The sequence below is a fragment of the Raphanus sativus genome, chromosome 4 (assembly GCF_000801105.2).
Source record: "Raphanus sativus cultivar WK10039 chromosome 4, ASM80110v3, whole genome shotgun sequence".
Classification (NCBI taxonomy): domain Eukaryota; kingdom Viridiplantae; phylum Streptophyta; class Magnoliopsida; order Brassicales; family Brassicaceae; genus Raphanus; species Raphanus sativus.
The window spans coordinates 30802246-30818636 of record NC_079514.1 but is presented as its reverse complement, the minus strand read 5'-3'; the positions used below and the strand labels follow the sequence as shown (position 1 = coordinate 30818636).

General features: G+C 33.9%; 3 protein-coding genes across 3 annotated transcripts; all 3 read right to left on the bottom strand.

Annotated features, from left to right (window-relative positions):
• Window positions 1–7141: 7141 nt before the first annotated feature.
• LOC108851585 (uncharacterized) lies at window positions 7142–9324 on the bottom strand. The gene is made up of 5 exons (XM_018625040.2): window positions 9053–9324; window positions 8893–8966; window positions 8012–8317; window positions 7841–7924; window positions 7142–7746 (listed from the first exon to the last, which is right to left on the bottom strand). The coding sequence occupies exons 1-5, from the start codon at window positions 9284–9286 to the stop codon at window positions 7452–7454; spliced, it is 993 nt and encodes a 330-aa protein (XP_018480542.1). The 5' UTR covers window positions 9287–9324; the 3' UTR covers window positions 7142–7451.
• Window positions 9325–12332: 3008 nt separating this feature from the next.
• LOC108855491 (uncharacterized) lies at window positions 12333–13232 on the bottom strand. The gene is made up of 3 exons (XM_018629336.2): window positions 12946–13232; window positions 12714–12845; window positions 12333–12620 (listed from the first exon to the last, which is right to left on the bottom strand). Exons 1-3 carry the CDS (start codon window positions 12985–12987, stop codon window positions 12441–12443), a joined length of 354 nt encoding a protein of 117 aa, XP_018484838.1. The 5' UTR covers window positions 12988–13232; the 3' UTR covers window positions 12333–12440.
• A 143-nt stretch (window positions 13233–13375) lies between these two features.
• Window positions 13376–15595, bottom strand: LOC108855490 (uncharacterized). Its single transcript, XM_018629334.2, has 6 exons — window positions 15339–15595; window positions 15034–15074; window positions 14751–14914; window positions 14559–14658; window positions 14288–14457; window positions 13376–14195 (listed from the first exon to the last, which is right to left on the bottom strand). The coding sequence occupies exons 1-6, from the start codon at window positions 15467–15469 to the stop codon at window positions 13551–13553; spliced, it is 1251 nt and encodes a 416-aa protein (XP_018484836.2). The 5' UTR covers window positions 15470–15595; the 3' UTR covers window positions 13376–13550.
• Window positions 15596–16391: the final 796 nt, after the last annotated feature.

Below are 16391 nucleotides of genomic sequence, written 5' to 3'. Positions count from 1 at the left end.
TCATGAGCAGAGCCGGCTTGAATGTTAAAGACGAAGAAGCTATTTGGCACATTAGGTTTAGATTAGGATATTTATTTTAATTTGGTTTAGTATGCTAAACCGATTTTATTTCTTAATAGTTCGATAAATCATTTTAAATTTTGTAAACCAATTTGATATATAAAATATACTTTTCTAATAATTTTCTTATTTTGTAATTTATTTATTTATACTATTTTTTAAATAGACATGTTTTAGCAATGTTTAATTTCGTAGCTAAATTAGCCACAAATATTTCATGGCAAAAACATAGCAATATTTGCTACTAAATTGTCGTGGCAAAAAGGTAATATCTTGTTTCGATTTTTCGATTTTGCTACGATGCTATAGCTACGATTCAATTTCCATAGCATTTGGTAGCAAGTCAGCCATTTCGCTACGAAAATCAGTTCATTGCTACAAAATTTGATCGTACATATAGCAATTTTTTCTACTAGTGGAAATGTTAGAATAAACATCCATTTTCTAATCATATAGTGAGATATTACATTACCCCTAAATTAAATCTTATTAATGTTTCAACAAAATTATTTATAGATTATGATTACTGGATATTCGTCACAACTATGTTGAACTCGATTTCATTGTTTTCTCATTCAACATTCTTCAGATATTTTTCACAGATTCTTACTTTTTAGTGGGTTGTTGGCCGCAAAAAGTGTTATACTTATTGTTCCATAACTTGTATTGTCTCTTTCTTTAGCATGACGTGGATTATGATTCGACTTCTCATCAGTCTTATGTGTTAATACCAGATTAAACAAAAACCAGATGATGAGGGCACTACTAGTGAATGTGCATGAGAATATATCTTACAATATTAGTAGTATGCGTCTTGTTAACAATCATCTTCATTGGTGATTTGTTGTTTACACATTCAACAACTATTTTTGTGAATTTATCTTTGAGATGATTACTCTGCATAAAACTAATCAAAGTAAACATCAACCCAGTTACTAACCATATACACACTAAAACAAGATTAGGTTATTATGCTGTTTTCTTAGATTAAGGCATCTACGATCATCGAAACCACTCGGGAAAATTACATGAAAACCCGTACTAACTTCATCTACCACAACGTTTTCATTGTTTTCAGAATCCTTAGAGATATATGCTATCTGAGGTTGAAGAAATATCTGCCACAATCAAGTGAAATGAACAAAACACGAAGACATATTTATTCTCTTATTAACTTCTTTTGCAGACTCGTTTGGTGTCATATTCCCATGTACCAAAAGACAACCAAACTAATAGAAAATAATGTAATCAGAGAAATTGAAAGGCAAGCAATTTAATAGGAAGCAATTTGAATGTGTCATTAGAAAAAGGCAATACATTGACAAAAAAATGAAACTCAGCCCTGTTTTGTACAACCAAACCATTCCCCTCATGTAATCTCATCCATCTCTTCCTCCGCATATGTTGTTTGTTTCCTCATAACAAGCCGGCTTAAATACCTTTTGATATTCACATGGCTTATTCTTGATTATATCCATTAGAGTAAAGATAATTTTCAAATATACATTTGTTTCCTTTTATAATTTATATATTTGTTATTGTTTCTTCTTAATGCAGTTATTCCTAATTTCGTTATTTACTTTAGTATTAAATTTTTTGTCTTTTAAAATTTTTATAATTATTAGTTACATACTTTTGAGTTAGAGAATTTTCAAAATACACATTTCTTTTATTTTTAATAATTTATACATTTTATTGCTTTTTCTTAATGCCAATGTTCTTGGGCTTTCTTTTTTCCTAATTTCGGTTTTAGCTTTGGTATGAAACATTTTTTTTTCTTAATATATCAGTACTATACTAAAAGCCAAATATAAAGCTCTCTTAATGTGTCCACGTAGGATGTAAAAATCAGCCAGTAGTATTTCAACAATCATCCATGTCATCTGCATTATATCACTTTGGGCTTCTATTGTTTACGGCCTGTTACCACTGCATTTTGAAGACCATAAACGTTGCGTTCTCTAAACCATAAAAGGGACTAATTTTGAGATATTCTAGACCAACCAAAGTGACACGTCACAGCTAATCTTCCAATTCACATTTACCTAACGAGTTTAATCTCACAGATAACTAATAAGGCCTGTTCGTGGCCCAGCTAAGCTTATATGTATTTTTTTTTGACATCCACTCATCCCAGCTTAACGAGATATTTCGCTTCGTTTTCCTCATCGTCCAACGCAAACCCTTGCCACAGTCGTTCTGCATCTCCGCCTTTACGTCCATACTCTGAACCATCAAAGCTCTTTATTATTGTAACTCAGTCAACCGAACTCTTCGAATCCCACAGTCTTACACTATATATATAATAGTCGCGACTCTCCCTGCTCCTCACCTCCACATACATGATACTCAAAACCCACCATATTCATGGCTAACGAAACATCGAAATGCACAGCAAAGGTCCCGGCTGATTTGTTCTTCAACGATGATCAGCTAATCTGAAATCACTAAAAATTAGATATTTGTCTTCATCTTCGTACTAGATTGTTTTCTTCTGTAATGTCATTGTCAATTGTTTTTGGTCACAAAACAATGTTATTGTCATTTAAAAAGTCAATTTATTCAGGATGTAATGAGATTTGGATATGATTAGTATCATGATTTATATTACTGGAATCTCAAGGTATATCTTATTTCTTCACAGATATGATATGTTGTTCTAAACTGGTGTGTTTCTGACTTATGTTACGGGTTGCTTTATACACTGAAGGATCATTGGTGTAAGTTTAATATTCAGTCTTCCTTATGTCTTACTGATTGACTGTTGTAGAAATTTTATGATGTTAGCAAGAGGTGCTGGATTCGCTCTGATATTTCTTCCGTGTCAGGATGGCTATCATCCTTCTGGAAACATGTGGGCACTATTTTGATCGTGGGTCTTCAAAGAAAAGGGTTGGTTGATCAGTTCTTCATAGATTTCAAAGATACAAAAGGAGCAAGGGTCATCTTCACTGGATACAGAATTTGACTTGCATGTTAGTTTTTATAACTTCTGTATATTTAATATGGGACATGAGATTGAACACTTTGTTCAAGTTGATTGAATTTTCACTTACAGTTCAAGGAATCTATCACAAATTAATGTGTGTTGGATTTCAACCTCAGAATCTTCTCATCACACAAGGACAACAAGTATCGACTTCCATTCTCAACGAAGAAGAAGATTTCACTAATCTCTCAAACAATAACTCGGAGGCTTCATTTACTTTGGATAACTCGAAAAAGAAGAAGAAGAAGTCTAAATGCTTTCCTCCTACGCCTACTCAAGATATTGAATCTCCGGAGGAAGTGAGTGGTCGAATCTGTCGTCAATGGGAACACTAAAATTTGTCGGGATAATAAACTTATTTCTTCCAGCAGGATGTTCATGTGCCTTCTGGAAGGGTTGGTAGTGTCTTTGAAATAAAAGTTTCAAAGAAGAACAATAACTAAATCTGTATGGTGATTACCATCCCATGAAAATCTACCACACATATGCACAGTCTTATTTTCCTTCTTGCTCTCTCAAAATGTGTTGTATCTTTCTTTGATTAAGAATCTGACATTTATGTTTCTCCTCCTTCCTTGCCACAACTTTCATCAGAGCATCATTCTCGCCAGAATTCCTTTAGCCGTGACGTCTTATTCCCTTCAAAAGCTCTCAAGTACTCCGTCGATGGACGCTCAGTCTCAGTTACCAAACTGACGTCTTTTTATCAAGGTGTGTAGGGTGTGGTCGTCATAATTAACTTGCATATGTTAAAACTTAAAATGCATAATAAAAATATATTTTTAAAAATAAATATGCTTCTGTATATATCAAATAAATTAAATCATCTAAGATAATGATGAATCACTTTAAAATATATTGTTTTATTTAAATCGATAAACACTATGATAAAATATATTTAAAGGTGACAGAAAAGAATACATTTAAAATCAAAAATAATAAAATATGATAACTGAATAAGAACCTTACTCAATATAACAAATAGTGGTACAAAATAGAAAATTAAAATAAAATTAAGCAACATATGAAAAAACTGCATTTAATAGTTGTATCAGTTCCTTGAAAAAAAAGTTGAAGAAAAATAATTAATACACTTAATATCTATCAAAATAATACACCCCCTAAAATTTATTAACTATAGACAAAACAAAACAAAACAAAACAAAAAGTAATCAATAGCGCACCATTTCTATATATCATTTCAGCATTCACTCATAATAAACTAGAATCTATAAAAGATAACATTATGCAAACAAAACATCAAAAAATGAAAAACTAACCACAAACCAAACAGAAACCACAAATAGTAAAAGTTTATGAAATAATTGAAATAGACAAAACATGAATAATGAGTAATATGTGCAGAACACTAAAAAATGATCACATAGCATTTGAGGAAGAATAATATATAAAACAACATTTTCATTTTAGTAAACAGAAAATATCCTAAAGTAAAAAGGAAGAAACAAAAATTAATCAAACAATCACTATTTTGTCCTAATAGATATGTCAAATTTTTATGTCAAACTTTTATACGAAAGACGATGGTGTCAATATCAAAAATTAACCAATCATAATTTAACATTTCCATATGATAAATAAAGAATCCAAAGAAATATAACATCAAATATTATGTTATTATAATTTAATATATTTATTTATATACTATTTTTGTTATTTGATATTTACTTTATATTCTCATACTTTAATATCGATATTCTCATATCATAATTTCTCACTACTATCTTTAAATTATTTTTACTTTGCTTTAACTAAAAACAAACCAATAACCATTATATACTTTTTGATTTATATGATTTTAACCAAACTCAAACTGAAATATACATGTAGCCCGAAATATTTAATTAAAACAAAAAACCAGAACAATGTTTAGTTTGATTTGCTTAACCAATCCCTTATTCTTTTCTTTTGTCAACTACCTCCATACTTTAGTTTATATACTTCTAATTCATTTTATGTTACAAATTATTAAAATTTAGTTTACTAAATTTAATTTTACACCAGCAAACATATTAAAAAGTATCCAGTATTCAGAAATTGATTTTACATTAATAACATAATCTTTTTATCAGAACATTCATATTAATAACATGATTTTAATGATATTTCAGTGCATTATTAGAGAACTATTTTCTTCCTATTCATTTATTTATGATACAATATATATTTTTCAATCAATATGATTTAGTCCACATCCAAAATAAAAAACATTTCACATTAATTATACTAAAAATTAAAATTAAATATAATATAAAATACAACAGTTCACCTAAACATATTGAATTTTAAATATATAAATTGCGCGTAAGACGGTGAGAATCTCTTGCAACAAGATTTTACTTTGACAATTCAATCAAATACATCAAGCACTTCAAAGGACGAATACAATTTCAACGAAAGAATTATCTTAACCGCAATTTCACGTACTCAACGAAACAAAAAAATAAAGACAGATCAAAGCTATAGAGAAAAAAAATTCTAACGTCTTTTTTCCTTTTCTTCATATCTCACCAAGTAATGTATTATGCTTCAGCTTTAATAAGTACATCCAAATCTATTTTCACCTATTTCTTCAGAAAATTTATATATCCAACTATTAAAAAACTTTTAAAAAGGTCTACATCCAATCAAAACTTAGTTAAACTTACCAAATAAATTCTTAATATTATTATAATACCTCGATCCTAAAAATAAATTGTTTAAACCTATTTTCCGCGCGTAGCGCGGACAAAAACTCTAGTGTCTATAAAGAGTTGCAGAATTTTCAAACTAGGCATATATTTTTCTTTTCTTATTCCACTAGGAGTTTTCCTGCGCCATGCGCAGATATAAAAATTTTAAAAATATTTTATATAAACAAATTATCAATTTTCACTATTTAAATTTTATTAGTTAAAAAATAAAACCATAATGTAATTTTTTAGTTTGATTTACTCAAGTTTACTTTAACTTTATAATTTTATTTTATTTAAATTGTAATAATAATAATTAAAAATTTATAGAGTTATTTTATTCATATTATATTTTATTCAGTTAAGTTTTATTTTTAATTATTTCTAATAAATATATACAGTAATATAAATAATATACAAGTTGATAAATATACAATTATAACTACACTTATTTTGATAATAAAAATATGATTCATAAATTGATGAAAAAATTAAATTCGGAATTATTATTTATATATATAATTATATTATTTTAATAGATATAGAAAAGTTATTATTTATTAGTATTACCATATTTCTAAAATCTTACCAAATTGGATACTTGTAGAAAATAATATTTTTGATATAAAATTTATTAGTTATTATTATATTACAAAATTTTGCCAAAAATATGAATCCGTATATAGAAAATAGCCATTACCATATTTAAGAAATCTTACCAAAAACATAAATCTTAATATAGAAAATTTTACATCTCACAATTTGATCGATGTCATCTTATATGTATTTCTAATAAATATATACATTAATATGAATAACATATATAAGTTGATAAATATATAATTATAACTACACTTATTTTGATAATAAAAAAATGAATCATAAATTGATAAAAAATTAAATTCGGAATTATTATTTATATATATATAATTATATTATTTTAATAGATATAGAAAAGTAATTACTTATTATTATTACCATATTTCTAAAATATTACCAAATTGGATACTTGTAGAAAAATAATATTTTTGATATAAAATTTATTAGTTATTACTATATTACGAAACTTTGCAAAAATATGAATCCGTATATAGAAAATAGTCATTACCATATTTAAAAAATCTTACCAAAAATATAAATCTTAATATATAAAATTTTACATGTCACAATTAGATCGATGCCATGTCATATTTTTTTAAAGCCATGTCATCTTTTTTTGTTGAGAACAATTGTACTGATGACACATATACAAATCAATTCTCAAATATAGTCTAGAGGATATTACTGATTTTGAAGCATGACCTCTCCACCAATCATAGACATGAACTATGCGGTACAATCGAATGACAATAACTAGGTTCCATGACGAACCAAATCAAACTCAAACAACACACGAACCAGTCCATTAAACCAAATCAAAGTTTTATTGAAGTTCCAAGAAATTGCCCCATATCAAAGAAATATATCATTCAGATACGATATGGCTCATCATCAAGATTTTCACCAAACCACAAAATAGAAAGAACAACAACAAACACAACGTGGAAGAAAATGAAAACTACATAAGGGAAGAGAATTAAAAAAAAACTCCCAGAAACCAAAAAGTTTGGTATGTTTCTTAAAAGGTATGAAATGACAGATAAAAAAACATAAACAAAACTTCTATTTGAATCAAATAGCCAAGTAAGAAGAGTAAGGTTAGGTGGTATTTATCCTGACCTCTTGAAAAAGGTGTAACCAATCATGGCGATAGTTGCAACGGCTCCAACCACGGCTGCTCCAAGATACATCTCTTCTTTGTCAAGAGGCTGAAACCATATGGCGCACTTTCCTTCTTTCTTGACTGGCTCTGGCTTCGGGGTTTCGGCTTGGCAACACGAAACGCTGCCGTTTGTTCCTTGGCAACATCCTCCAGTGAATTTCTCAACTACAGGGTTACCGTTTGGCACCACTCTCTGTTCATGCTCTTTCTCAGTTACACCTCCGGGTAAGCCCATTTGTCCCCTGAAACAGAAAAAAAAAACAAATATTTGAGTTTTGTATGTCAGAGTAAATATATGTAACCCAAACCAAAAGATCATGAGTTTGAAACCTATACCTCCAAATCCTTTGAATGATTTCTCCTTTTGCAATATGCTGGTCAAGCAATTCAGGTACATCATCAGGAGTTACATACCCATACCTACATTTAAAGTTAAGCATGTGATGATGCATAAACCTCCTTTAACATTGTCAGTTTCTTTACATCTTGTCCAAACATTTTACTTACCAGTTGCCAGAGATCTTTCCAGCTGAATCAGGACTGAAAATTATTATATTACCAGCATACTTGTGCTGTCCAACGTGAGAGCATCGCCTGAGAGAGATTTGGTCTGATAGTCCACGGGAGCCAATCTCCTGCTTGAACCTCTCTAAGATGACCGGTCCACAAACACCACATCTCTTGTCTCGACTAGCGTGAGTACACACGAACACAAATGTTCCAGATATCTTTTCTTCTCTCCCGGACTTCCATGGCTTCCCATTCACAAGCACGTCTTCAAAGAAACTTTCCACTTCTGTGTCCTGAATCCCCCTTTTGAGCATAAAAGCAAGCGTTTAGAATCAACCATAAGCCTGAGCATTTTAGATAGACTCAAAAAATGCTAACCAGAACCGATCCAAAATACTTTCTCAAACTCTGGATATATATGTTCTCTTTTATTTGTAATAAAATTTTATTTGTAAAAAAAAATCTTCATTATTTTTGTATGAAATTTAAAATATCAAATTTTAAATTTTCATAATTTTGAAAAAAATTGGTTACTATACATATATCCGTGTAAATTTGACGAATTTTGAATAACAAAAAACAAAAAAAAAAGAATATAATGATATTTTTAGAACAGAATATAACGGACCCCGTACGGAACAGGAACTGAATTGGATATATTTGAAATCAAAACTCATCTACCCAATAAGAACCAACTCTAATCCTACCGAAAACCCGGACGTCAGGCTTAATAAATTCATATCTGAAAGCAGAGCAATAAATGGAGAATCTAAGCTTATGTAATTTCCACTTTTCAGAAACCTTAATACGAGTCAATCGAGTTTCTTTTAGTCAACTGTTTAATACTGAGAATCAAAACCTAGAAGAGGATAGCTCACTTGTATCTGACCATATCCGGAAAAATCAACACATCTCCATCGGATCCGCCACCTTCGCATACATTCAGCTTCGTCTACATCAGATCAAAACGCCTAAAGTCAGATCAAAGACGTGTATACTTTTGAAAATAGCGAATCTAATGTTCGTTCGTGTATATACCTGAACAGGGAGATCAGATTTGCGATCCTTGAGCAACGTGGCGAACCTCTGAGGCAAACCTTCCTCTTCGACGTGCGAGATCCAAGCTTCAGGAGTCTTGTACAGAACGAAAACATGGCGACCGTACGAAGTGATGGAGTTAGCGATGTTGGTACTGTACATCTCCGGCCTCTTGAACCCGAACTCCGTGTCTTCCGACGCCGGAACTGAGCTCATATTCTCAACGTTCGTCATTTGTCAAAAGAGAGAGAGAGAGAGGGGGGGACTGAAGAAGAAGAAGCTGATTCGAAAATGGAGGACGCAGTGCAACTTCAACGTTTAATATTCGATCGTTCGAACACGTCTCGAGGCGCACACACGAGTACGGGTCCCACATTTTGTGACAAGACAGGTTGGTGATGTAAACTCTACTTGACAGACGGAATCGTGCAAAGCGACTCGTTCGTCATCTAATTGTTTAGTGACAGACAGTTGATTTAGTTAAAAATATGCCACGTTTGTCAACGGTTGTATTATATTATTTTTCCTGCAAGCTAATTGTCTGGTGATGATGTCAGCTTAAACATCTATTCTATACCACTGGTGATAAATATAATTAAATCATAGTTACAAAGATTGAAAATTTAACATATTTGGATTTGGCATAAATTCTTGGCTACATACATTTCGTAATTATATAGTTCACGATGAACTTGTCAAACGACCTGGCGAACGTCTCAATTGTTTGCTATTAATTTATTAGTTGTCATGACCACACGCAGAGCAGAAATTAAAAAAGTCTTGTTAGGATTGCTCGGACTGAATCATGCAGGGAGGCTGTTTTTTTTTTTTTTTTTTTTAAACATCGAAAGGCCATTCTATTACTCAAACTTGAGGTGGTCTGGGTAACCAGACCGGAATAGAACAACCAAAGTAACAAAGAGAACAATGGAAAGTACGAGCAGTCCTAGCTAACGAATCAGCTACTACATTTTGGTTTCTTGGGATATAATGAATGGAGAAATCCCTAAAGCATATCTTCAAGGTGTTTATCATTTCTAGCTCCGTAGAAAAAGTTGGCCATGCCTGTGGCTCCATTATCATTGCAATAAGATCCTTGCAGTCTGTCCCAAATCTTTGGCAGTCCGAGTGTTGCAGCATTGTCTCCATTGCCCATTTTAGAGCTTCGAGTTCTGAGTGTAGTGATGATTCTCGTCTCCTCAAATTTCTCGTCCCCATTAATTGGATCTTTCCCATACTATCTTTCCAAACCCATCCTATTCCGGTAAAACGATCAGTAGAGGTCCATGAGCCGTCCACCATACAAATGTCATTCAAGCTTAAGACTTGAGTTTGATTTGAGCTTTGTTCCACTTTAGAGTTCGGTATCGTCTCCCTTGCATTATGCCAAGCTTGACATTCAGCCTCTGCATACCTGACTAGCTCTACTGGATCCCTATCTATCCCTCTAAATAACTTGTCATTCCTACCTTTCCAGATATACCATATTATCCAAGGGTACGGATTTCGATCATTTTCTGGCTCAATGATACTATTCTTCCTCCAGAACAGATAATCTATATTAGCATAGACACTTGGGAGAGGAAACATCTGAGGATTAGATGGAGGAGATGATGAAGTCCATACTTGCAATGCAGGTGGGCATTCAAATATTGCATGAGTAGCAGTCTCTTCTGGTTCTGCACATCTTGGACAATAATTATCGCATCTCATGTTGCGTCGTGTAAGATTTCTTGTAACTGCTATCTGTCATGTAATCAATTGCCAAATAAAGTGACGAATCTTCTGAGGTGCATTCACTGTCCAGGCAAAGGCCTGAAGTTTGGTAATACTGGATTATAAGACTTGTATCTCTTCATTGGTTCTCAAAATATTCATAGCTACCCAGTAACCAGATTTGACCGTATATTGACCATTCTTAGTATAACTCCAGCAGAATGTATCACGTTTATGAGTAGGGCTTATGGCCAAACTCTGAATCATCGGAATGTCCTCCTGATCTACATACTGCTCCAATAGTTGGTCATCCCATTCCTTCGTCTGAAAATCAATGAGATCACTGACTAACATGTTCGGATTCACAACTGGGACCCTGGCCCTAGCTGGTCTAGCGGGTATCGATGGGATCCATGGATCCTGCCAAACCTTAACTTCATATCCTGAGTGGACCTTGTTCCTAATTCCCAATAAAAGAAGCTTTCTTGCCGCAGTGATACTCGTCCACACATAAAACTCTGGCCACCAATGAATCTGGGAATTGAACTAAACGCCAAAGTTGTTTCACTAAGAGTGGCAAATTGAATTCATGGATCATGCGAAAGCCTATTCCTCCTTTCTCTCTAGGTGCACACATCTTGTCCCATGTGGCCCAGTGAATCCCTCTTTTTGGCGGATTAGAACTCCACCAAAATTGTGCTATGGCACTTGCAAGGTTCTCACATATCTCTAGTGGAAGCAAGAAACTGGACATAACGTATGTCGGTAATGCCAATAAGATCGATTTTATCAACACTTCTTTTCCTCCTTTCGAGAGCAATCTTCCCGTCTACCCATTCACTCTATGAGATAACTTATCCTTTAAGAAAGCAAATAGTTTGCACTTGGATCCACTTATATCCTCTGGAATTCCTAAGTATGATCCCATTCCTTCTTCATTTTGAATACCAAGTGTATCTTTAATTATTTGTCGCTCAGTCGCTGGGATCCTTTTACCAAAGAGTAAGGAGGATTTATCAAAATTGATACACTGGCCTGATGTTTTTCCATATCTCTTGACTACTTTCATTACTTTTTCACATTCACGGGGTTCCGCCTTACAAAAGAACAGGTTATCATCAGCAAAAAGTAGGTAATATATCGGGGAGCTAGCACGAACGATTCGCATCCCTGTTATCTTTCCCTGGCTTTCTGCGTGACTAAGGCACGGAGGCTGTATAGTTTCACTTAATCTCTAAGGTTGATATATGTGTTGATCGAGGTGTGACAAAGTTCATCTGATGTTGAGCTTAACCGGATTGGTCAACCTGATTGTGCATTTAATTAATTCGAATCGGTTTGGTTTAATTGTTCATTCTACCCTTGGTTTTAAAATGCATCAGAAACAAAAGGATAAAAGTTGAGGAGTGAGTTAGACTCAAGAGGCGAGAGATTGATTCATTGTCTCTTTGGTCAAGCTCTTGAGAATTCTTGTAACTCTGTAGTGATTAGCATGAACAATAAATACATTCTATCATATTACCAAGATCATTTTTTTTAAAGGATTTATATTACCAAGATCATATTACCAAGGATTAATATTACCAAGATCATGACAACAAGTATCCATCATCGTCGTACAGGTTCCTTATTACACTAATGTTCAGGGAAAAGGAAATGTAAGGAAAGGGGGTCAAGAGTTTTGGAGCAAATTGTCGAAATAAAGGTTTAAAACGTATCTAGCGGCGGAGAGAACATCAAGGCGTCGCTCACTAGGCTCGTACTTACCTTTCCGGAGCTGATATCGATGAGTTACCGCCGAGATTGTGTACGTTTGACCTTCTATCATTACGTTCTCTCCGCACTGAAGATTCTGCAAAATCACACAGTTTTTTCCCATCAAATTAATTTGACTTGAGATTCTCAATTCAAAGAAGAAGAAGAAGACAGAGAGAGAGAGACAGACATGAGGAAGGCAACGAACGCCGAGAGATTTAGGTGGGGGAGTAATTTCAATGACTTTATAAGGAGAAATGCTTTGATGATCTCTTCCTCCTTTCTCTTTCTTTCTGCAATCTATTTTCAATCTCCTCTCTACCTGCACATCTCTCCATTTTTCAAACAACCTAATAATCAGAAAGACAATTTAAAAAAAAAAGGGATTGATTGCAATTAAACTCGCTTCTGAGAATCGTTACTTTTCCGATGCAGACGATGTTAGATGCAACTAGAGTTGCCATCTCCGTAATCTCTGTTTCTCAAACCCACAAAATGCTGCTAATGTAACAGAGATAAGAAATGAGCCACAGAGAGAGATGATAATCAAAGCGATGATGAAAAGTTGGCTTGGTGAAATTTCCGGGGAAGAAGCGTAAAATGGAACACGAAAAACAATCGAGGCAGATGATTGATTGACCACCAGATATTATTTGGTTAATTTGTGGTTCTCACTTAAAAGGAAGAAGAAGACGACAGTCATAAACCTTCGGATTGACATAGAAGGTTTCTTCTTAAAAATTCGCAACAATACAAACAAACGTCTAACTGGTAAGATTGGAATCAAAACTCGACAGCCAAGCTAAATCTAGTTGCCACAAAGTCTTGTTCTAAGCAAAAAAAAAAAAAAAAAAAAAGAATAATCTGGCAATTATCTATGAATGTATTAAAACTAATCTCTGGGAATCAAACCCTATAAGCCTCTTCTCTCACCCATACAGTATTACTCTCTAGCTATCATTCTTGATAACCAATACATGACAGAAACAAACAAGTAAAAGAAGATTGAAAGCTTTTATGGAACTTTCTACCTTCCATAAGGATGGTATCGTCCCGAACCTCCATACCCTCCTCTACTTCCTCCTCCTCCTCCAGCACCAGGGTAACCTCCTCCACCGCCAGCAGGGTAACCTCCTCCGCCTCCAACTCCAGTACCACCCATCTCATACCCACCACCGCTCCCTCTATAGCCTCCTCCACCATACCCACCACCGCTCCCGTATCCACCTCCGTAACTCCCACTTGGTCCACCATAACCACCTGCTGGCTCACCGTACGGAGCGCCATACATATCTCCAGGTCCACCACCGTACCCTCCTCCTCCAGCTCCCATGCCGTAACCACCTCTGTTGTAACCACCACCGGCTCCTCCTCCATAACGACCAGAGTACCCAAGTGGAGGTTCTCCTCCTCTATAAGGTCCAACACCACCACCATATCCACCGCCGCCATACCCGCCAAACTCTCCTCCGTACCCTCCATAGCCACCAGACCGGCCACCTCCATAGCCACCAGATTTGTAAGGACCATCTGGACCACCGTATCCTCCGCCGGGTCCTCCACCATAACCATCTCCATAACCTCCGCCAAAGTTGGAGCGTGAGTCACCAAACCGCCTTGAAGGGGTTGTTACCGAGTTTGGTTTCTTCGGCTCTGCCTTCTTTATCTCTACCTATATAAGACAATACAACAATGTCAGAGGGAGATATGCGAGTGTTCTGATTTAGCTACAAAAGCCTTAGACTCTCAACAACATTTTGTTACCTGAGTCCCTGCGAGCTCAATTCTGTTCCCTTTTGCCAAGAGGAGATCAACCATGTCTTCACTTTCATATGTAACAAAGCCGAACCCACGGGATCTTCCAGTTGCGTGATCACGCATAATCTGGTGTTCCTTCAGCTCTCCAAATTGCATAAAGAACTCCTTAAACTCATCTACATATACCCCAATCACCAGATTAGTTACTTCACAGATAGACATGATCATTAGAATCACATGAGAGAAATGAATAAGTTAGAAAAGACTGGTGTCTTACCATCATCAACAGTTGAAGGGATTCCACCAACAAATATCTTCTTGGTTTTGATCTCGTTAGAGCTCATGGATCCTCTCGGTATCGTCCGCTTAATCTCAACCTGAACAGCCCAAAAAAAGAAGAATCAAACGTTATTTCACTGTAAGACGCAACTTAAGAACACAGACTTAGGCTTGTTAGCTAAATATTAACCTGCTTCCCGTTAATAATGTGATTGTCCTGGATAAGTTTGTCGACCACAGAGGAATCAGCATAAGTAACAAAACCAAACCCTCGGGGCTGTCCAGTTTTCCTATCCTTCATAATCACAGAATCTGTAATCTCTCCATACTTCTCAAAATGCTTGACGAAGTCAGCTGCACAAACAGATTAAAAAAAACAAAAGAGTTATAAAGTATTGAACTTTGAACACAATAACGAGAGAGCTAAACCTCTTTTAACAAAAGTGGGCAACCAGACACAAAAAAGAGCTAACCTGAAGTTGTCTCCCTGGCTAAACCTCCAACAAATATCTTTCTACAAATTCCACAAAACATCGTATAAGTAAGACTAATTTCACTATGTATAAACAGGACTAAACTTAAATCCTTGTCCACTCCAGATTTCTCTAAAGGGTAAAACGAAGAACTTAGCCCTAATTTCACCGATCAGTAACAGCATCGATATAAAGTTCAAATCTTTTTCTACTTCCCTATCATTAATTTTGAAAACCCTAATTGAATTATCTTATCTCAATTTGAGAAAATAGCCAAATCCTAATTATTGAATCTAGAAGCTTACCCAGCGCTATCGATGCCACCGCCAGATTGAGGCTGAGATTTGTCGTCATCGTCCTCAACATGATCTTCGGATGGTTTCACCTCGTGGTTCTCCTCCTCATCCACGACTGATTCCGTTCCGTAAGGGTCCATTGCCGAGAAAAATTCGAAACCCTAAAAGACGTTCGAGGCGAAGAAGAAGAAAGAAGAGGCAGCCGCCTAAAAGCCGTGTAGCGCAGTAAGCGAGCCCTAAAACAACCCTTTAGAAGAGAGGAAGACAATAGTTATCGTACTCCGCGAAGCACTTGATCTCGTGTTGTTCATTTATATTTATTGGATGCATCTTAACCGTTGGAATGTATTTTAACAATTCAAGGACAAAAACTAAAAGGAAAATTCCTCTCGAATTTCCTTTTCTTCTCGTTAACAAAACAAATAAAAACCTTATAAATTAATATTTTCTATTATAATTTATTAATTTACAGAGTTATTAATTTAAATAACAATTCTATTTTTTGACTTATACTTTAAATATGTTTTTTATTTAAAAGAAGGAAAGGATATTTTATTTCGCAATATTATAATAATATTGTTTGATACATTTATGTATGTCGAATAAAGTAACACCAAATTACTGAAATGAAAAAAAATAAAAATTAGAGATGTGATTCATTTTAAGATTAATAAACAATAAAATACTTTACTTGTTTATATATAAAATTCATATACATCATAATTATTAATTATTAATTTATAATTTTAATGAGATCATATATTTAGCAAAAAAAAAATTCTAAATATTATTATCCTATTATTTTATCGAATTTTGTCCATCGGAATTTCGTCAGAAATTATCTGTGAGGATTTCATTAAAATTTTGTCCGTGGAAATCGTCAGAGATTCTTTAACTATAATAAGATTATATAATATATGTTATATTTAAAATCATATATTTAACTACAATAAGACTATATAATTTTATAATAATAATTTATTTTTTAAATGTAAATTATAGGAAAACTCAAAACATATTTACAAATGAAAATAAAATATTAACCAACTGTTACAATTTAGT